The 21,748-nt window shown below is 39.0% G+C and overlaps 3 protein-coding genes across 5 annotated transcripts; 1 reads left to right on the top strand and 2 right to left on the bottom strand.

Annotated features, from left to right (window-relative positions):
* Positions 1 to 3,343: 3,343 nt before the first annotated feature.
* On the bottom strand, positions 3,344 to 11,146 carry LOC111600835 (RB1-inducible coiled-coil protein 1). Its single transcript, XM_023317139.2, has 6 exons — positions 10,544 to 11,146; positions 10,289 to 10,434; positions 5,229 to 8,252; positions 4,737 to 5,106; positions 4,580 to 4,679; positions 3,344 to 4,071 (listed from the first exon to the last, which is right to left on the bottom strand). The coding sequence occupies exons 3-6, from the start codon at positions 8,045 to 8,047 to the stop codon at positions 3,344 to 3,346; spliced, it is 4,017 nt and encodes a 1,338-aa protein (XP_023172907.2). The 5' UTR covers positions 8,048 to 8,252; positions 10,289 to 10,434; positions 10,544 to 11,146.
* A 199-nt stretch (positions 11,147 to 11,345) lies between these two features.
* LOC111600850 (A-kinase anchor protein 17A) lies at positions 11,346 to 15,551 on the top strand. Of its 3 annotated transcripts, none has more exons than XM_023317157.1 (9): positions 11,346 to 11,432; positions 11,956 to 12,144; positions 12,212 to 12,672; positions 12,732 to 12,989; positions 13,773 to 13,980; positions 14,037 to 14,710; positions 14,770 to 14,826; positions 14,885 to 14,956; positions 15,014 to 15,551. In XM_023317157.1, the coding sequence occupies exons 2-9, from the start codon at positions 12,028 to 12,030 to the stop codon at positions 15,468 to 15,470; spliced, it is 2,304 nt and encodes a 767-aa protein (XP_023172925.1). In that variant the 5' UTR covers positions 11,346 to 11,432; positions 11,956 to 12,027; the 3' UTR covers positions 15,471 to 15,551. The 3 variants fall into 3 exon arrangements, with proteins under 3 accessions (XP_023172925.1, XP_023172924.1, XP_023172926.1); XM_023317158.1 differs by lacking the exon at positions 11,346 to 11,432 and adding an exon at positions 11,457 to 11,536; XM_023317156.2 differs by lacking the exon at positions 11,346 to 11,432 and having other exon boundaries at positions 11,446 to 12,144.
* Positions 15,552 to 15,580: 29 nt separating this feature from the next.
* On the bottom strand, positions 15,581 to 21,601 carry LOC111600849 (pre-mRNA 3' end processing protein WDR33). Its single transcript, XM_023317155.2, has 9 exons — positions 21,291 to 21,601; positions 20,610 to 21,121; positions 20,281 to 20,550; positions 20,067 to 20,218; positions 19,042 to 19,139; positions 18,856 to 18,982; positions 18,567 to 18,800; positions 16,999 to 17,210; positions 15,581 to 16,940 (listed from the first exon to the last, which is right to left on the bottom strand). The coding sequence occupies exons 2-9, from the start codon at positions 20,892 to 20,894 to the stop codon at positions 15,922 to 15,924; spliced, it is 2,397 nt and encodes a 798-aa protein (XP_023172923.1). The 5' UTR covers positions 20,895 to 21,121; positions 21,291 to 21,601; the 3' UTR covers positions 15,581 to 15,921.
* Positions 21,602 to 21,748: the final 147 nt, after the last annotated feature.

Here is a 21,748-nt window from a genome sequence, read left to right as displayed (position 1 = left end):
TTAGACCACTCGTAAATCTAATAAATTATATATTATAAATTATAATATTAGCTAATATGTCATACTTTAAAAGTACAAGCTTTCTCCAGTAAAGTCAAAAAATAAAACAAAGAATTAATAATGTATGATATACATAAATATTATACAAGTTGCCCTTTGCTCAATATAAAGTAGTATTACACTAAAATTGGCTTTTATAAATTTGAATATGAAAATTTGCATGCAATTTAACAGCTTTAACAGTTAAACTTTACATAAATTATATATCCATTATTCAATTACTATTCTGAAATTTAAAGATGAATTTTTGAGCACATTTGACGCTTAGAACAGTCAGATTAATAATATTGATTTAAGGTTTTTTAAATTTGGATTTCAGTTCAGGCTTATTATTCTATACTTTACTACTATACTATTCTTTTTTGACGTCTTTTACAGTAAAGGTTTTAAACGGTTTTATAAAAGAATTGGAAAATTATGATTAATTATGGAAAATTATGATCATTAAGAATGTCTAGAGAATAATTATGTATTATTTAAATAACTTAACTTTGCTTTAGAGTCTAGTTTAAAATGAAACAAAATTAAATCTATGTAAAAACTAGTATGCTTTCACATTTAATGTCTAATGCGTATTACATTCCTAATAACTTGTGTTTCCTTGTGTTGCATACAGCTCTTCGAAATATTCAAGAACGAACTGAAAGAGTAAATTTAACAAATAGATTATTTTAACATTTTAGTCTGATTAAATTAAAGATAATTATATATAGCATTCCCTTGTATTTTTCCCACATTTCAATAACGGAGACTGATCCAAATATATTTATATATATATATATATATATATATATATATATATATATATATATATATATAAAATATGGAGGTTTTCGTGTGAATCCTTATCCAATTAGCTTAGGCAAAAAATGTGTAATTAATTGTTCCACTCCATATAATTTTGAGCGAGATGCATGTTGTAACGAAATTATGTTCGAAAGAGTAACTAGTGTTGTGGCTCTACGTTTTGTCACGCTACTTAGAATGGCAACTATTCTGAAGCACAAAATATGCAAATATTAACTAAGCATTATATTATACTATTATAAAACTAATAAATTATTATTGTATATTTTTTTAAAAATTGATTTTTTTACTCTGAACCCATCTAAAATGGGAATTCAGGGTATAATGGTTTTGGGAAATATATGTAACTGGCAGAAGAAGGCATGTCAGACCCCATAAACTCTATATATATGCCAGTCTGGCCGCGAGGACCGGAAAAGATGGTAGTATCTATTGAATGTCATTATCGTTATAAAAGTCCATTTAGAAAAAAGTTATTCAACAAATAAGTTCCCATATTATTGGACATACTGCAGCTTAAGCGCTGTCGCGCAGTAAACAGATCGCGTGCTGGTAGGTGCATGCATATGTGTTCGCCCATATGTTGTTTGTAATGTATATATATATAAGAGTATAATGATTGGAGTTTCAGCTCTTCGCAGGGCTAAGAGTGTCTCCTGGTCGAGAAGTCTAAATATCAGAGATTTATTACTCTTTTCTACAGGATTTGTTTATTGTATAAACGATTCATTCACAATTTTTGTTGGTATGCATTTTTGAAGTTAAGCTGAATATCTTTCTTTATATGTTTTTATGTTTCAAAAATTGATGCAACAAGCAACAGGAACCGTGGCCTACCCCATAATGTATATTTATTCATGATCTAGATGTCGAGTCGACTCATATCTGCCATATCCGTCCATCTGTCTAAAAAAGCCCTAGATGTTACATTTTTTACGTGTGTCGCATGCACAAATCCATTTTTCCATCCATTTTTTCCAAATATTCTGTAACTTTTCCCATTTTTATGAAATTGATTAAGACGTTATCAAGTTTTAGTTACTTAATCATCTCTCGCGAGCCTTTAAAGTTAGAGGCTCCCAATTTTGCATTAATTTTAATTTTCTAATTTCTGTATTATATGCGTGACGCTCAGTTCTTTACATGACTGTAAGCTTTCCTTAAGACTAACAACTTACGATATGTTAAGTGAGGGCATATATTGATTGCTCGATTTTTTCAATTAAGAATATCCAGAAATACCGAAATAAGCAATGTAGACATAAATTGTTGTGGCCTATAGGAACCACTATCGTAATATATATGTATATATAATCGGTCTACTGTATATGTTATACTAGATTTGCATATGAACTTTCTATATAAAAAAATATCCCATCCTTGCTTCTTAGCGCCTACAATCGTCGAAATGAATGCGTTGAAGTTAACATTTTTTTTCTGTTTTATTTGATTTTCGCTTTTACATTTTTTTGTTATTACACATTTGTTATTGTTTATGTTCGATTTTATTCAAATCTGAATTGTTTAAAGTAAAATTAGACTGCTTTTTTCGTGTTTTTTTTTCTATATACAGATGTGCTTTCATTACATAAAGCAATTTAATATTTTTTTGCAATTTTTGTTTTGTTTCTGTTGTGTGTCGTTAGTAAAGTAAGAAAGACAAATATATATTTGTTGCTATTTACAATATGAAATCGAAAGAATGGCGGCTATATGTTTTTATGAGATAAAGAAAAAAATGTGAGATTTTGTGGGCGGGGTCTGTGGTGGGATGTTTGGGTGTTTGTTTGATAAGGGGAAAAAGTTACGACTGTGAACATTTCTATAAAAAATAGAATTTATTATTATTTATTTTATTTTGTTTATTTTTTTTAATGTCATTTACTTGCTAACAAAATTTATGTGAATTGCAAACAACTTCTTGGCACTAAAAAAGATAAAGAGGGAATTTTATATTGCTACAAACTTTTTTCCTTGCTTTTTAACAAAATTTTAATTTTAATTAATTTGATTATTTTTATTAATTTTTATTTAAAATAAAAATCGCACTTGTGTGTATGTGAGTGTCTGTCTGAGGGACTGTTATCGAACTCATATATAGCTTTAATATAAGATCATATATTTTAGATGTATAGACTATATAGACAACTACAATAGAACTTTAGCCCTTAACTTCTTTTCTCTTCCATTTGTTTTTTACGATGTAGTGTTGGTAAATATTAAATTTTATAGTGTATCATTTTTATCTTCATGTGCTGTGTGGGTTTCACTGTGGGCTTAGTTTGCTTTGGGTATTGGTTGTCTATTTAAATAGAGTTTTAGCCTACTTAAACACATCGCAACGTCATACGCATATATACATATGTATATGTATACACATTTATATATATATATATATATATATATATATATACATACATATATATATATATATACATATATACATACATATATACATACATATGTATATCTTACACTATTCGGAAACGGACAAATCGACCTCATCCTTACCCTCCAGTGAACGATACTCATCCGAATCCTCACTTATGTTAGCCGTGCCAGTGGTTGATGGCTCCACAGCAACAACAACAACTTCTGAAGAAGCAGCATCAACTGTTGTTATTGGTGTAGCTGGGGGCACATGTAAAATAACTGGCTCATCGGTCAGCTGTATGGGTTTTAAGTCCGAAAACTGTTTGGTTTCAGGTTCTGACAGTATTGATTCCTTTGAATGCTCCTCACTCTGTTTTTTTTGTCTTGTTGGTTGTTGTTGTTGTGTTTGGGATTGTGTTATTATATCAGCAGAGGCCAACAGTAGATCCAATTTTAGTTTTCTTGACGCCGTTGGCTGCTCTGTTATCACAGACTGTGCTTGAGTTGCCGTCGCTGCTATCACTGCCGTTTCTGTTATTGTTGTTGCTGTTATTGTTGCTATTGCTGTTCCTGCTGTTATTGCTTCTGCAGCAGAAGTGGCAAGCGCCAGCAATTCATCCTCCTCGCTAACGCTAACGTATCGACAACGCTCGCTGAGCAGCGAGGCTGACTCGTCGTCCTCCTCGTTGACACTAGAGATGCTCACTGTACGCTCTTTGAAGCTTTGATATATGCTGCTACCAGCAATACTCGTAGAGCTAGGCACATCCATCACATCCCGTAACGTCGCTGCTAACTGAGGTCTGCTAATGATGCCAACGGAAGATGTGGCTATTAAAAGAAACCGATAAAAAGGTATTTCAATTAATTTACAGACTTTCGGCAGCTTTATGTAAATTGACTGCTGTTAGACCAAAGCAAGTTACCCCCGAATCTGTTGAATACTAAAAAGTACTGCATATGTATATTAACTTCCTTTAAACTATGATAAAACAAATATTTGATTCGCTTAGCCGAGTTTACAAAACTTAAAAAAAATCGATACAAATAATAAAACTAAGAGATTATTGAAATAACTAAAAGCTCTGAATGCATATGGAAAGAGTTATATAAGAGTTTTCTTTTTCATTTAATATTTTACCTTTAAGTTTTAAGCTAACGGAACATCTATATTCTTTGTAAAAAAGATATTCAACGCTCAATTTATTCTGCACAATTACAAATATCTGTTATCTCCTTTATTTAAAAGATGACCTAGTTAATCTGTACAAACAATATGAACCTGTTCCAATCTTTACTTCGTTTTTTACGTGACTTAGTCACCCGCTCACTCACTTACATTCCAAACGGTCGCGACGCTGCGGATATCTTGAGGGCACAGGCGCCAGCTTGATGCGGTAGAACTTGGAACCCTTGCTGACTCGATAACGATTCTCATCCTACATAATAAATAATACGTTTAGTTGCGATTAATATAGGTTATACGATCGACTTACCTTGCGTGCTTGGCAGTACTCTTTATCAATAATTCGTCCGATGGCGTAATATGGTAGGGGTATGTGATTGCGCTCTGCGATAGCCAAAGGAACATCGGTAGAGGTACCTGATGGCGAGTGTGAGGGTGCCTGTGTCATTGGTGCCGTCAACTGGAGGGCGGCCAAGCTATCCGCATGTACGAAGTACAGGGTTTGCGAGTCCTGCACCACCATAAACTGTGAATGTCGTATGCTCCAAATAACAAACACCAAATCACCCTTGCCGCAGCTCTCGAGAGTAATGTGACGATGATTTGATGACGAGGAGACACTTGATTTTGAGCGCGTTAATGTGCCGCCAACGCCTGCAACGCCCACCTCATAAGTGGAGCTGAATGTAGAAGAAACAAATTAATCAATCATTAATCATTTAATAACTCAAACATAGAATAGGTTGTTGAATCAAACAGCTAATAATTAAATTAAATTCACTGAATTAAATCATTCACTGACCTCTTCAATGCTGCCACACTAGACTCCATTTCCATTCGCTTGCTCTTCTCCATATTGAGCTCTTCCTCCAGGCGGGATTTGTCGCGACTGAGATAGTCAATCTTCTCTTTTAGCCAGCTGTTCCCATCCTCATTGGTGAGCATCTCGAGACGTGTCTTCAGCTGGAAGGTATCCTGTGTGAGCAGGCGGTTCTGCTCTCGTAAGATGTCCAGCTGTCGCTCCTTGTCCTCCAGCACATCTTTCAGTATAGACACATTGGCCATCACAGATTCTGAGTTTTGAGTTCGGAGCTCTCGCTGCTGCCAAAGCGTGCGCTCTGCCTCAATAGCTTCGCTGATAGCACGCTCCTTTTGGGCAACCAGATCTTGGCGTTGCTGCGCCAGCAGCTGTTCTACATCCAGACTGGACACACTGGAACTGCTCGTAGGTCGCTCCAGCTTCTCAAGGCTGCTGTCAGATGGCGAACGCTCCATAGAGGTCATCAGCTTAAATCGACAGCGCAACGATTCCAACTCCCTTTTGTGTTCGTGTATCAGCTGCTCGCGTGCCTGCGTCACGGCTTTCACTTTATCGTCTTCCGCCGCTAACAGCTGTTGACGCATTTGCTCCAATTGTTCCGCCTGCTGTTTTTCTTGTTGCTTCCACTTCATGAACAACAGCTGCCACTGTTCCTGCATCAGCGCCAGGCCCGACATTAGCTCGTCTTGGTAGCCACGCTCTAATTCGGTGCGAAGGCTACTCAGATTGGAACGCGCCAATGTCAGACACTGTAACGCCAACTTGGACATAGCGTTCAGAGCGTCTCGCAGTCGTTGTAAACTCTCCGCATTATCATCTGTCAGTGTGCTAGCGCTCAGCATCAGCCGTGGATCTGTTGCGGTGCTACGCGCTATCTGCTCCACATGCAAGCTTGTTGAGGTGCTCACAGTTTGTTTGTCAACTACAGTAGCCACTTCAAACTGCTCAGACTGTAACTGCAGTTCCTTTGGCTCAATTTGCTCTGGTTGCATCACATCGTGCCGCTGCACAAAGAACTCCAAAACAGGCGCCATATTTGGTAACTGGAGTTGACTTGCCAGATCAGGTAACTGTGCAGACAGTAACTCAATATCGGAGCGTCCAAGCTGTGGTAGACGGGTATCAAAGCTCAGCTCTGGATGCTCATTAGCAAACGTGGGCGGCATATCAGCCATGCCCGGAAAAAGAATATTTAAAAAGTGACCATCAAAGCTGTCATTAAAAAGTCGCCGCCTTTGCAGCTCCTCACTGTGAATGCGATCGAAATCTACCGACAGTCGCGATGCCCATACCCGGAACTCATCTGAAAAAATCTTGCGACGAACGACCTCCGTAACAGCCGCCACATAAATGCTTGGCGCTTGATGGATCTGTTCAATGATGCTAATGTGACGCTCAGCACGACGCAGGCAACGATGGTAAAAGAGCAAACGGTTATCATAATCGCTCATTCCATTTTCAATGTAGACGATGCGACGTAGACGCGCATTCAAATTGCGGCCGAGTTCCTCCTTAGAGTTGGCTATAAGGCGACTATATTCACGTATTTTAATGTGGTTATCACGCATCACAAGAAGCTGAGAGCGATGCGAGAGGCACAGATCAGGCAGCACCGAATTGTCACGAAGATTGAGCGCACGCGACTCATTCTGTTGCAGAGCAGTCGCTTGCTCTCGCTGATCTTGGACAATCTTCTTGATCTTATACTTAAACTCGTCGAGACGATACAGACGATCACTTAAGCCTTTGATCTCCTTTACATCGCTCTGCTTGGCCATCTTGATGATGTTCTGCACCTCGAGCTTGAGCTTCTCGTATATGTCTTCGGAGAAGGTGTTTAGTCCCTGAACGCATTCATCACACATTTGCTGGAGCGCAGCATGATTGCCCTTCGAGCTTATCCACTGAAGTAGATTGAGTTGATGTTGTTGTTGTTGTTGCAACAACTTAGAGTTGGAGTTGGATTGTTCTTCGCTTTGATCCAACTGTTCGTGACCCATTTTCAGCTTCTTGTTGGGAGATGTGCTGCTACTGCTTTTCTCTACACTCTCCGTTCCACGCTCAGCCAAATCTGTCTCTGTTGTCAGCTGATCGACATCTTCGTTATTGAGTAGCTCATCAAACCCATGAAAATCCGCCTGAGCCTGCGACATCAGTGCTGGTAGTATGGGTATCCTTTCCAGCTGCTTGAGATCTTCGTTAAAATTACACAACAGCTCTAGGTAGCTCTCCCGTTGCTGCAAATGCCGGTCGAAAGCCAGGCAAAAGTTTTGGAAGCGTTCACCAAATTCAGTTGTCAAGTCCTCCATATTGGCCACCACTGCGGACCACCCCTGCTGCTGAAGATGTTGCTCATGGACCAATCGCTCACACTGCAGCTCTTCCTTGCGGCCAAGCTCGCGCATATGCTGCGCTAGAGCCGCTCGCTGCCGAACTGTCTCCAGTACCGCAGGCAATTTCTGACTCTCGTCCACCAAGCGTCGAAGCTCCGCATCGGCAGCATCTGCCGCTGCACTAGCTGTGTTTCCGCCCGAACCACCGCTCGCTATCGTTGGGCCCACTCTCTCGTCGCCGGTAAGAAACATGAAAATGGGATTGGTATCGGTGCCTGCGGAGTAGCACGAAACCTGTGTGGAGTGTGTCAGCATCTCGCCGCCGCTCACAAGCAGCACAATATTGGCAGCGGGTAGCCCGTGTAACCGCTGAATTGTCTCCTTTAAATTCTCCACCGAAGACAAAGCAACGGTCATATCGAAGCTCAGCATGCGACCGACGTCCACATGGTATACGTACAACATCATGTGGCAACTGTCTGTCTATGTTGAAGCTCCAACTGTTGTTGCTGGGGTCGTCCTCCACCTCCTCCTCTCTCTACACTTTGCTGCTTGTTCTCTTCTTCTCTTCCTCTTTGTTTGGCAGTGCTAATGCTTTTTAAATTCATACAAGTGCATCAGTGTGGGTGAGTGAGAGTTTATGTGTGTGGCTCTGCCACCTTGCGTTGAGGGTCTGCAAGACAAAGGCAATAGAAAGAGAGAGCGTTACTGTTAAGTGGCGTAATACTAAGGGGTGTTCATTTGTTAATATTATATATGTAGATTCCTTTTTATTAGGCGCATACCACGTGACTGTTACAGTTAACAGTTAACAGTCAACATTTTGTACATGATCTAATTTTACCGATAAGTTGACTGCTCGTTTAGACATTATGGCGCTGCAGGTGTCAGTTAGCAGTTCAAATGTGAATGATTAAACGAAAGCCAACGTCGCCGTCGCGCTTGTTGTTCGTGTTTTAAAGTCGCAATAAAGAACTAGTTGTTTTTGCTATTGTTGTGTCTATTTATTCAACTCAAGTTTTTTACATGTCCATATGTATATACATATATATATATATATATAATACACTGTTTACATTTTGTCTGGCAAACTTTGGATCTTGTGCAAATGTGGAGGAAGCGATAAGAAATTAATACAAAAATAGTACCGCTTTGGCTGTATGAATTGCACATGCGCACAACAACATCAACAACAATTATGTATTATCAACACACTTTTAGTCTACTACTTTTAGTCAACACAAAATAAAAAAAACGTCTTGACTTGTTGGCGAAACTAACAGAACTAGCAGACATCGATAACGGTGCAACACTAGCGTGGCTGTTGAGACACGTGTGCACGATCCCTCGGTTTGAATGTAGCTGGTAGAGCGAAAGAAAGCGAGAGAGACGATCAAAGATGGGAGTTCCCTGTTGTTATTACCTGACGCATACTTTGCTAACAGTTTACACATTTCTTTTATTATCCCTGTACGGATTTCATAATTTTTGGAAATACAAATATTATTTTTCTAAGAGTTGCTTCATTTTGTGCAAATACGCAGAAATTACTAGGGAAAACGCATTTAAACATATGACTTGGAAATTTGGAAAAATTGTCAAACTTTGATTTCAATCATTATTTTGTCATAAATCTTACGTTTTAGAATGAATCTCAAGTGCAGCGCGGATATTTGATTAGTCGTCAATAAATTTCAAATCACCGCATTTTGTCCGTCTGATAATAGCTTATCAACGTAATTAAGTACAGATCATACATAATATGCTTAAGTTTGTGATATGCAGTTAAGTTAAACGCATATATCAATTATTCCACAGTTAGCTGCTGTTAGCAGTGAGGGTATAGGATTTGACCAAACTGATCAAGCATCTTAGTTTTATTTTTTTTTAATTTCAACGCCTTTTTTCGTTCAGGTTCATAAATGCTGATAAAGTAAAGTAAAAATTCTATAAACATGCGTAGTTCGTTTGCAAAGTTTATCGACACTTTTGAAAAATGTTGTTTTGAAGCCCCGTCTATACGCAACTAATTGTGAACAGCTGATGCACACGATCAAACCTCAAGTTCATAATAGTAAAAGCAACTGCAGAAACAACAAAAATACTAATAGTTATGATGTACACATGTTTCTGTCATCCAGTTGGCAGCACTGACCAACACCAATTGCTACATGCGACTGCGTAAGTGTGTGTATGTCATTTATTCATATAAACATATGCAGGTTTGCCTGCATGCTTGTGTATTGTTTTGGTCTGCACTTTGTTATTTTCCATTGCGCTGCATTATTATTTTGGGGTAGCGCGAAAATGCATAGACACTAGCAACGAAGCAAAAATTACTGTTACAATTATCAACAATATAATTTTTACAAAAACTAATTTGGATATGAGCGTAAATATGTAAATAGCTTCAATTAATTGTAATTTGGCTCGAACCGACCGACACACACAAACAAATAACAACAGAAACAAGGGTTGCCTGACGTTCAGAAAGAAAATGGCAGCAGGTGCAGAGCTGCATTCAGTTTCGCACAAGTCAAATGGGAATGGGTGAGAAGGTCGAGGGGAATAGGTGGGGAAAATAAGGGCATGGGGATTGTGGGGACCACTATTTAAAATTTATGCACCAAAAAGGGCGTCATCAATAGTATGTGTGTGTGCATATTCTTTAACTTTGCTGCTTAATTATAAACGATGCCTCGCACTTACCTTGTAATCCTTAATCAATTTTCACTGGCCCGCCTTTCTGAGTGTATTTTTTTACTTGTATGTATGTGTGCGGGGTTTTGTTTGTAGTTTTTCCGTGTGTTTTGATTTTAATCAATTGAAAACACTCACGAGCACGAACACGAACGCTGCAAATGATTTGACATCAGCTGTGTGTTCCTATATGTGTGTGTTTGTTTGTTCTGTGTCAGCACCAACGACGTCGACGTCGGACTTCAAAACAAAAGCTGTTAGTACCTAGTTTTAGATTCTCCTTTTACTCTTTATGCGTCTTATTTTGCTCGTTCTGTGTTACTGCCAGCGTTTTCCCTCCTCCTATAATTATGTTTAAACTTATTTTTATTTTTATCGCATTACTTTCGACTTTTTCGTTGGATCTTTTCCTTTCCTTCTTTTTATTTTCAGATTGTGTTGCGTATCAAAAAAATCAGAGCTGTGCAAAAGCTGCACAAAAAACTCAGGCGATATGCTTAATATTTAAATATGTTGCGTTTTTTTTTTTGTTTTGCGTTATTTGATTTGGTTGTTGGGCCTTGCTGTTTCGTTTTCCCCCTTCTTAATCTATTTCTTTGTCTATCACAATTGCGTTGTTGTTGCTGTGTTGTTGTTGTGGGTTGCTGCTGCTGTGGATGTTGTTGTTGGCAGTTATATTCCAAGTCAATTTTTCGCCATTTACGCGTCGCACGGTTAAGCAATTTTTTGTTTTTATTGTTACATTTATTTCACGAATGCCTATAGTTCAATTACTTATATTTCTAATTAAATTAAATTGTATAAAAATGAAATAACGCACTTTCGTAGTTCTGCCGTCTTCTTCTTCTGTTTTAATAATAACAGCGAATTACAGTGGCAATAACACTAACATTTGGTCAGCTGTTATTTACAGCGAACAAAATTTATCTTTTTAAAAGATTGTCCGTGAATAAATAATACTATAACATGTATTACTATAGAAAATTATAAGTCATATTAGCACAAACTGTCATTATTGAACTAAAATTTAAAACAATAATTCTATTTCAAAGCAATTGTAATCGAACATTTTTATTGCAACTCACAATAGACTATTATCGATACTCGAAATATTACATACACTTCGTGAGCGTAAATTCAGTCATTCATTAGTGTACGTCTACAGTGCTCATCTCTAGTACTTAAGAAAAAGTGTTAAACGAGTCAAGTGAAAAAGTTCTAACGAGTTTTGTTTTTAGGAAAATTTGGCAATAAAAAGTCATAATATATAATAAATTAGGTTTAAGTAGATCTACAACCGTGGTGACGATTTCGTCATAAATTAAACACAGTTACCGAGATATATATACATATACAAGCATTGAAAAATCGTCATCAGCGGATATAGGACAGGGCAACGGGCGGATACACACACAAACACACTTATACACATAGACACACACACACACACACTCGGATACAAACAAATACCTAGCTACACTTAACATTTCATATACACACTCATAAACACAGCCCCACATATAAACTTTCGTTTGTTCGAATTTTGAGATTCTCGCTTATATGTAGATTATATTTTTTATCTATTTTACTATTTGTATTTTACCTTAATTACATTGTATTCTATCTTAAAAAAACACAAAACACGAAAAATACTTTTAAAAATGATCAACATTCAGACTATAGAAAATGTTGCGGACTGCACGCCGCTTTATTTGCCGCACAGCTTGTATCTCAAGCCGTTGGCTAAAATGCAAATATCAGTTGCGTTGCCCGAAAAAATCAAAGCCGGCAAATCTGTATCGAATCTGGAGATAATGGATAAACTAAGTGCGGAACTGAAACCAGATAAATTTCTAGTACTTAGGGTAAGGGAATGTAGGCATATAGGTATAAAGTAAGTGCTTAAATTCTCCCTCCTATGAATTTGTCCAGGTCTCGAAGAGTACAGTAAACTACATACGTTTCGAAGCAGAGCTGGACGAACGCAAGCGTCTGCGTTTGGCCATTGGACGCTTGGACGGCATCGCATTGCGACTGTCGGGCTTTAGTGATTCGTTTCGGGTGCGTTGCACCGAGGCCAAAGACGAGTTTCCCACACGTCACGATTGGGATTCATATTTTCGAGATGCCCGCAACATGGATGAAATGAAAGCGGGTGAACGACCAGATACCATACACCTAACCCATTTGCCCATTCGCTGGTTTTGCGCACGACATGCGGAGCACGAGGAGCACGTGAAGCCAAGCGAAAGCATATTTAAGCGCATCTTTGAGAAATTCGGGCCTGTCCGTGCTGTTGACATACCTATCTGCGATTTGTATAGAAAGTGCATGCAGTCAGATATAAGCGGGATGCGAACGTTTAGCTACGAGCAGGATGTGCTCTTCGAAGCGTGAGTCTTTGCTTTAAAGGGAGCTTCACTATACTCACTAATTGTCTATAATATTGTAGATATGTTCAGTTCGAAGAATACTCAAGCTTTGTACGAGCCATGGATGAGTTTCGAAGCACCAAGCTGGTGCGGAAGTACGTCGACAAAACGCAAGCCATCAATATTAATGTTACCTTTGACAAACAAAAGCATTTAAGCGATTCACATGTGCAGCGACGTGAGCGTATGAGAAAGCGCTGCATTGCCAAGGCCCAGGCCGAGGATGAAGAGCTCGAGCGGGAGAAAAGGAAACAAGCAGAGCTACAAGAACTTGAAAGGTTTGAACTCACTTTCGTTTGCGTGTTCGGGCAGGCAATGAAACGGAATATTAAAATTTAAAGAAAACAGATTTAAATAGTTAAAGGAAGAACCAGTATCAGATTAATTTGTATCATGCATTAGATTCCATAACTACATAATGCTTACGCTTGGCATCAAACGATTGGAAATAGTTGTAACGATTAAAAGCAAAACGTTTAGTTTTGCTTACATAGATTTTGCCTTTCAAATATGCTCATCGGGTTAAATGTAGCTTTTGTTTTCATTCATAAACGAAGGTATTCCAATCTTAGATTTAATTTTGGTACTTCCATCTTTGGCAAAATAATGTAAATGCTAATACATTTGTGCCTTAGTTACATTTTAAATGGATAATCTGCCAAGATAAAATACCAATAAATTAAATTTCTTATATTCTACGGTATGAATTAAAAAGTACTAAATTCGTTTATTATTTTTATTAGTTTTTGTCAGTGCCTCATACGGGTAGTCGTTTGAAGCTTCGGTATTTTTCAAGAATTATTTGAATTAGCTTAAATGTAATTAAGAGTTTATTCCTTGCCTTCTGTAAGTTCGATTCGTTTTAATTATTCCATCGGTTTCATTTACTGCTCGGTTCCATAAACTTATTGTAAACATTGTATATAAATTGTCTGCCGTTTAGGCCTAGTTTGGCGAACTACATAGTTTTCTGCCTCTTCTAGAAAAAAACAGTAAACATGTGCTTAGCAAAAAAAAAAATTCAAAAATTGCGAAAAAATTGCAAAAACAAAAATTTACAGGCAAAAGAAAGAGCAATTGAAATTATCCGAATTGGAGAAGCAGCGCGAACGTGAAGAGAAACGCAAGGAGAAGCATTTGAAAAGGATTCAAGAACGCGGCCAAGTGGAGATTTCACAAAAGATACGCATCGAAGAGCGTAAATTGATGATAGCACAGCGAAAACTGGAGAGCATACGAATCCTGGAGCAGGTTTTTGAACGCATACAAGTGAGTGTGGGAAAGTAACTTTATTTCAAGTAATAACAATAATGCTTCCTCTGTAGCTCAAGCAAAAAGAAAAGAAGCAGCGTGGGAACCACGATGAGGTAAAAGACTTGCAACGAGGGCGTTTGGTGGAAAAGTATAAGAGCGCCACAGAAAAGTTGGTCTGCGACCAACGCAAGATTGTGCAAGAAATCAAGAGTAATACTCCGCTAATGGGCTTGCTCAAGAGCAAGTTGAAGAAGAGTGGGCCAGCTGCAGTCAGCAGTGAGGAGGAAGATTCAACTACAGTTATCAAAAAGCATAAGCTTAACGGGAACATTGCCGGCCCTAGTGCAACTTTGGGAGATGCTGCTCAGTCGAATGCGGTGCTTAATCCCTTTAAGGCCGTGACAGCTGCTCTGGCTGCGGGCGCTGTCCCGGGTACAGCTGCAGCTGCTGCATACAATGGTGCAGCCGAGGCAGCCAACGAATGGATGCAATCGCTTTCTATGTTCGGCTTAGGCATGCCCACCGTATTTCCCGGCACTGCGATTTATCGTGCACCGGGACCGCCGCCATTTGCGATGTCCAGCAATTATCGCGGATTCGCGCCGCGTGCGCGTGGTCGTGGACGTGGACGAGGCATGCGGGGCAATCACTCATTTTCCTATTACAATCCCAAGCAATACGATACCGATCGCTACGAGGAAGATGATGGGGACGATGGTTACTATCAAAAGGCGTCGCGGGGAAGGTAAGGGAATGATTCAAATACCTGTTGATATGCTTTCTGTTTATATCAAATAATTACAGAAATCGTTCACGCTCCACCTCTTATTCACGTAGTCGGAGCCGGTCTCGTGGGCGTCGGTAAGTGGACTGATACATTTTTTTCAACGTATACCATATCATTATCATGTGTTTTTAGTCTTATTTGCCGGTCCAGGCGCAGTCGCAGTCGCTCGAACTATCGGAAGTCCTCCTATTCTTTGCGTTCAAGGTGGGTACTAGACTTTTATCATTGATTAATCAATAAGTAATAAATGATCGCTTATAGACGCAGCTATAGTCACAGCAAATCACCTGTTCACCGTAAGAATCGGAAATTAGCTTCGACGCGTCGTTCACGGTCTAGCACCTACACCACCTCACGCTCTCGTTCCCGTTCACGCTCCCGTCGGTCTAATTCACGCCGAGAACGACGCAGTCGTAACCGTATCAAGAGTCGCAGTCGTAGCAGAAGTTGCAGCAATTCCTCGAAAAGGATTGTTTTGGAAGCTGATAAGCTAGTGGCATCCGCCGAGCATATACAGCGCACTATTGAGCAACACACTAAGGATCGCATGCGTGAGGAGGTGCGTGAGATAAAACAAACGTTTCGTCATCAGCGTAAGAGCAACCAAAGGGATGAGGATTTGGAGCCACAGTCAACGAATGCAAAGCGAGATGAAGATGAAAACAAAAGACATGGCAGCAGCAAGCGTAGTAATCGCCGCAATTCTTTGGCAGCGTAGACTAATGATACAATGACAGAGTTCACAATAAATTTGTGTTAGTAACTAACCATAAGCACTACATAGCTTATTTATGCCTACAAAATACTCTTTTTTTAATTTAGCTCCAATATTCTCATTGGGATTATACACATATCTGATTGGATATATTTCTTGCGCTCGATTAAATGTGGTGGCACGCCAACTTATATATATATGTCCCTACACTTATATCGGAAGAATCAAATATATCGTTTTAGTTTTATCGATATTGACGGCTAATATACAAGCTGCGGTTGTTACATTTTACAGTCAATTGTTTTCTAGTATTTCTAAATTAATATATGATCGGATCAAGCACAAAATGGAGTTATCTGCAATGCCAAGTAAATATTTGATTCCTTTTTTGTTGTAAGTTTACAAAGCGTGCGTTCAGAATGTGTTTTTTGTTGGTGCTTGAAGTTGTGGAGCATTAAAACCTTCTGTTGTTGTTACGGCCCCTATTTCGACCACCACCGCTGCCGCCGGCACCCCCGCCTCCGCTATTGTTGCCACGCCTTCGACGTTGCTGCCCACTATTGCCGGTCTTTTGGAACTGGTCGCGATCCCGATCATTAAAATTGTCGCCCCCATTGTTGCCATAACCATTCTGATGGTTACCATTACCATTGCCATAGTTCGACCAGGGATTGGTGGAGGCCCAGGGATTGGGGCGATTTGTGTCCTCGCGCGACATTTGATCCAATGGCGAGCCGCTTCCGTAGCTCGTGGGTTCATCGATGAATTCGGTTTTCGGCTGCTGCGCTTTGACTGTCAACAAGGACGGCAAAAAGGGTTTCTTCAACAGTAACAGCTCCCGCACACACACTAACTGTGCATTGTGCTGGCGAGGCTCGAAACGCGACTTTTTGAGCGGCGGTGACACTTCGCCACGTAACTGTGCTCCCTCCACGGTGGGCGACAGAGATCTGGAACGCTCTCGTTCGCGCTCGCGCATGGGTACAACATCGCGCAGCTCCTCCAACTTACCGGCATCGATGTACTTGTTCAGGTATTCGGCGCCTTGTCGAATGGCACCCATTAGTCGTGAATCGGGATGCACCCGGATAAAGCGTCCATAGACAAAGACGCCCACAATTGTGTGGGGATCCAGGCCGTTGAGCATGCCGCTGGCCAAGATACCCTCAAGCGTATTCTCACTGATCTGTTGGTGGGTCAGGCCATTGCTAGAGTCCTTGGACTCCCGCGCGGCCAATTCGTCGTGAATGCTAAGTACACTAGGATCATCGGCTCGTCGTGGTCCTGCCCATTGTACCTGGAAGTTACGTGGTATGGGTTTGCTGTAGGGCACTTTCTTCTCGCGATCACGGTCACTGGCTAATCTGCTGCCGGCATCCAAATCCAAGCCAGGAATAAAGCCCTTGTCAGCCGTCAAGCTTTCTGTGAACTCGACCTTGTCCTCGGGCCCCATGCCAGGTATCACTGCATCATCTATAAAATGTTCAATCATCAATCAAATGATTCGAAATAATGTAATTATGTTACTTACCATATTCGCATTCATCTAGAGCAGCCAAACTAGCAGGCAGCGTATTTAAATTGTACTTGTCACGCATCAGATCTCCGGGTCTATTACGTGTCCAGAACTTGATAGTATGATCGTTGGAACCGGAACACAAAATGTGGCCTAGTGGATGCCATGCAAGCGTCCACACGATGCTGTCGTGTGCCGTCTCTACACAACCAATTTCCTTGTCCGTGCTGAAAGTAATTTCGATTGATATTATAAAATCTATAAAATTTTACATTAATCTATGTGAAATTTTAAAATAATATTCTGCTAATTTTCATTTATAAACTACCTCATAAGCCGGCTAATATACTTATGGTAATAGTTAGTATTAATGCGGCAACCTATTAACCATAGCTCTGTTTATATACTAATGTTAAATTAAAAATTTAAAAATATCTGAAAAATATGTTAAGAACTTTGTGTTCATAATTTTTAAATGCAGTGGAGTTCCGATAATTCGAAATGCCAAGAGACTAGCATATTACGCATTCTAAAATGTTGGGGTTTAAGGTCAACAAATGTGGAAATTACAGGATATTTTCTATTATTAGGAAATATTACCAATTTATCGGACGGGGTCCCCATCGAGTATATATTAAAAATATCAAGTCTCTAGCTTCAATATTTAGGTAACACTAATACGGTACAAAACCAATATACTCATTTCACGTCGTGAATGAGTACAAAAATTTAGAATTAAATGGAGTAAACTATTTAACATTAGGGTATTCAGATTATTGCTGTTGAGTCAGTTTACTAGATGAGGATGTTAGAGAATAGACTGTTTTTGATGTAGAATTGATGTGATTCTTGATAGAACTATCTTAAATTGTATTGCCATCTCGGCTTTTTTCCATTATCGAATTATGATTTATTTTTGCGCATTAGATAAGGTTTTATGGGTACGTTTATTTTACATTTTTACAGATCGATTTAATACATGGACAAAAATTGTCAAACTAAGCGCAAACAATGAAAAGCCCACAATTCATTACGAATTATAAGAGGTTTCGAAAAAAAACTTCAATTTATAAGAGATAAAACATTTTTGCGTTAAAAAAAGAAAAGACGAATTAATGATTTTTCTTTTTAAAGGGATAGAAGTTTTTGTGAGCTATTGAAATTTTTACTTAACAGGGGACAAATTATAAGGACTCAACTGTTTTTGCATTATAAATTGTTTCTAATAATCTGTTAATGACTAATAATGATAATCGAACAAATAAGTAAGTTATATTTAGAGGTTGCCCGAAATGCCTGATGAACCCTATCTGTCTGCCTATGTCCTGTATCGAACGCGTTCATGCAGAATCAAAAATCTTGTTTGTCTGAGATCGCCTCTTTCTGTCTGTCACATACATTTTAACAAAACCATTATACCCTGAATTCCTATTTTTAATAGGTTCAAGGTATAAAACGTTTAGAATAGAATCTCTTTTGAACAGTTTTCCTGCGGGACACACACATCTAGCTTCATCAAAATGGCATCACAGACTTAAAATATAGTCCTGAAGACTATTAGAATATCCTTATACAAAACGCACCCCACATTCCAAAAGAGTATGGAACCATCGGACCCGCCCGAGCAGAATAGACCCTCGTGTATGGGATGCCAGGAGACAGAGCTGGCTTCCTTCTTGTGACCACGAAATACTTGAACCTCTTCGCGAAGATTACGTATGTCGAAGAGCTTAAGTAAATGGTCACGCGAGGCTGTGACCAGCCAATTGCCATTGTCATTCCATTTGAGATCCATAACAGTCGATTTGTGGGCATGTCTAAAGGATAGCATTAAATGTTAGAGGTACAAGCCTTTAATAAAATTCTACTTACAGCGTCGCAAGCGCAAGGCCACTCTTGGGATCCCAAATTTTGATAGGCTGTTGGTTATCTTTGCTGCCGCTAACTATCATTGCCTTTTGGGGATGCCAGTGCACGCATTTGACATCCGCGCCATGGCCTGCGATTAAAATAATCAGTTAGTACTGAACTGAGATTCAGGATATTTGTTTTACTTACCGCGTAACACGCGCTCCTCCTGGCAGCGCATAAAATCCCAAATGCGCAGCGTTCCATCATCGCTACCGCTGACAAATTTGCTGTCCGTGGGACTAAAACTGCGTTTGAGTTTTTTTTTATTTATTCGGAATCAGATTCGGAGAGACACAGCGAGGTTAGAAAATTTAAAAGGAAACACAAATACAATATAGTAGTGTGTGTAGATGTTTGTATGTGCAATAAAGATGAAAAGCCTGCAACTGTAAATATGAGGTTCTTCGCAACACGTTAGCTGCTGGCATTCTATTTGCCTCTCTCTTTACCTGTTTTTCAGCAGCGACAGCAGCAGCAGCAGCAGCAGCAGCTAAAGAAAACAATCGAACCCCCGAATTTGAAAATAATATTTGTGCTTTTAGCATTTATTTTTGTTGTTCTTATTGCCACGACGCGCAAATAAAATGGTGCAAAATTGTGTTTGGTTTTATTGTCAGTTTTGCTTTTATTGTATTTTTAGGATACAACATTTTTTATCAAATCTTTTATTATTATTTTGCATATTTTGTGTGACATTTTCAAAAATGAATTATTTAATTGAATTGATTGACAATCTGTTTTGTTTTTTATAGTTATCGCTAATATCACAGTAAATATACATACTTAGACTGATTTTTTTTTTGCTTCTTTAACTTAGCTCTGAATTTCTGAATTATAGGAACTACTATGCACAAGACTATTTGTCAGCTAAACAGAGCATTGATATTGCTTAAATTGCTGCTTAATTGGCGGCTTTATTGAGATATATAATATAATGTATAACTCAATATAGTATCAAAGGAAAACATTCAACGAAACCCAAACAGAAAGCTCATTGGTTAACAAAACTAGCTGCAACTACAACCCAAGCGAAGAATGCGAGGAGGAGAATATTAAGAGATCTGCATGCTAACTGCAGCTGCGCTGTAACTGTAAACAGGCTAATATTTGTTTGGTTACGGCAACAGTGGCTGCGAAAATGGTAAATAGCAATTACAATCATTAGGCAATACCTTATTCCCCTAATCGCCTCCTTGTGGGCCTGATACATCTTAACGTTGTTCATGTTCGATTGCCAGTACTTAACATAGCCGCCATGATCGCCGGTTACCATCCAGCTGTCATTATGCGACCAAACCATCGTACGCACTGCAATATCGTGTGCCTATATTGATGACATATTCAGGTATAAATATAAATTCAGAAATAAATAATACCAACACTCACCTGTAGTATGGTCTCAAAGTTGAATGTCAGGCCGTTCCAAAGTGTGAACTCTCCAGAGCTAGCTCCCGTTACTAATCGCCTGCCTTCTGGTGTCCAAGCAAGCGTAAATATAGGGCAGCGCATTTTATTTGTGGCCGTTTTAACAAAACGAGTTGTAATCGCATTTGCTGGATTGTCCAGCGAGCTGCTAGGAGGGAGCATTTGTGGCACATAAATGCTATCCGGTTGAAGTGCCAGTCTATCTCTATAATCACGTTGCCAGAGCCGCGCCTACGCAACGAGAAGAGAATTTATTTTACTATTTTTTTCTCTCTTTCTGGACCACTTACCTCCAGTGCCTTTATTATAGACGCATTATAGTCCACCGTTTTACGCATGACACTCTTGCGGAGTCGCTTGCCATCAAAGTCATCCTGTGACATGCCAAATGGACGTTGAAATCCACCAGGCATAAATGGCTTAAAATGATTGTAGCCCTGCTTGCCGGATCCATGGTGTGGATGATAATGTCTGTAGTGCTGACCGCCCATTGATGGCGGTGGCATCGAAGTGAAATTTGTTGCCAATGCCGATGGCGCCGTCAATAGCTGTGGTGGCGGCTGTGAAACGTCCATTCCTTTTTCTTCTTCTACTGAATTGAACTCCAAATTGGATTTATATTCGCTAATTGATTTCTGCTTGCATTCAAAGAAATTTTCATGAGAGCTGAATTTCTAATAAATGGGAAGAACCAGTTCTTCAGTTCGATTTCGATTGCTGCGGACTGCTGCGATTTATGCTTTGCACTTGAGTTGAAAAGATTAGTAAAGCATAAATATTTGTCGCTACATGCAACACGCTTCTGTAACAAATAATTAAAGATTAAAGAATGTATTCGAATTTGCACTTATTTGAAGTAATTCGGTAAATAAAATAAACGGATACCTACATACACCCACACGCATGTGGAACGTATGTGGCTTGTTTATTTTCTCTATTATTGCATGTGATTTTGTTGCTACTATACTTACTTGTCAGTCTAATGGTTAGGCATTTTTTCTATAAAAAATTTGCATGACTTAATTAAATATCTTTAATACTTAAATTAGTCGCGTGGATTAGAGTTGTTGTTACTGATGCGTCCGGAACGAGTTCTACAGAACAGCTCACTTAACTGTACGAACTGGCTCAAATGTTGTTCAATTAGTTCGATTCACGATTTTTTGAGAATAAAAATGTTAATATTTTGCATATGGGCGCCCCTGTTTAATAAATAATTAAAAACTATAAACAGTCACAACGCAAATATCTTGCAAGGAAATGTAAGTCCTTATTCACTTGTGATGGCAGAAACTGTAAAATACCTCGAAGTTGTCTGTCGTTGACTATCGATGTTTACAATTTAATATCGATAATTTAGTAAAATATTGCAAAATATATCGTTATAATAGCTACTATTGGATACAAAACTAGTGCATCTCTAAACCGG

Source organism: Drosophila hydei, unplaced genomic scaffold (genome assembly GCF_003285905.1).
Source record: "Drosophila hydei strain 15085-1641.00,03,60 unplaced genomic scaffold, DhydRS2 tig00008139-arrow-pilon, whole genome shotgun sequence".
Taxonomy (NCBI): Eukaryota; Metazoa; Arthropoda; class Insecta; order Diptera; family Drosophilidae; genus Drosophila; species Drosophila hydei.
This window is presented reverse-complemented; position numbering and strand designations above follow the sequence as displayed.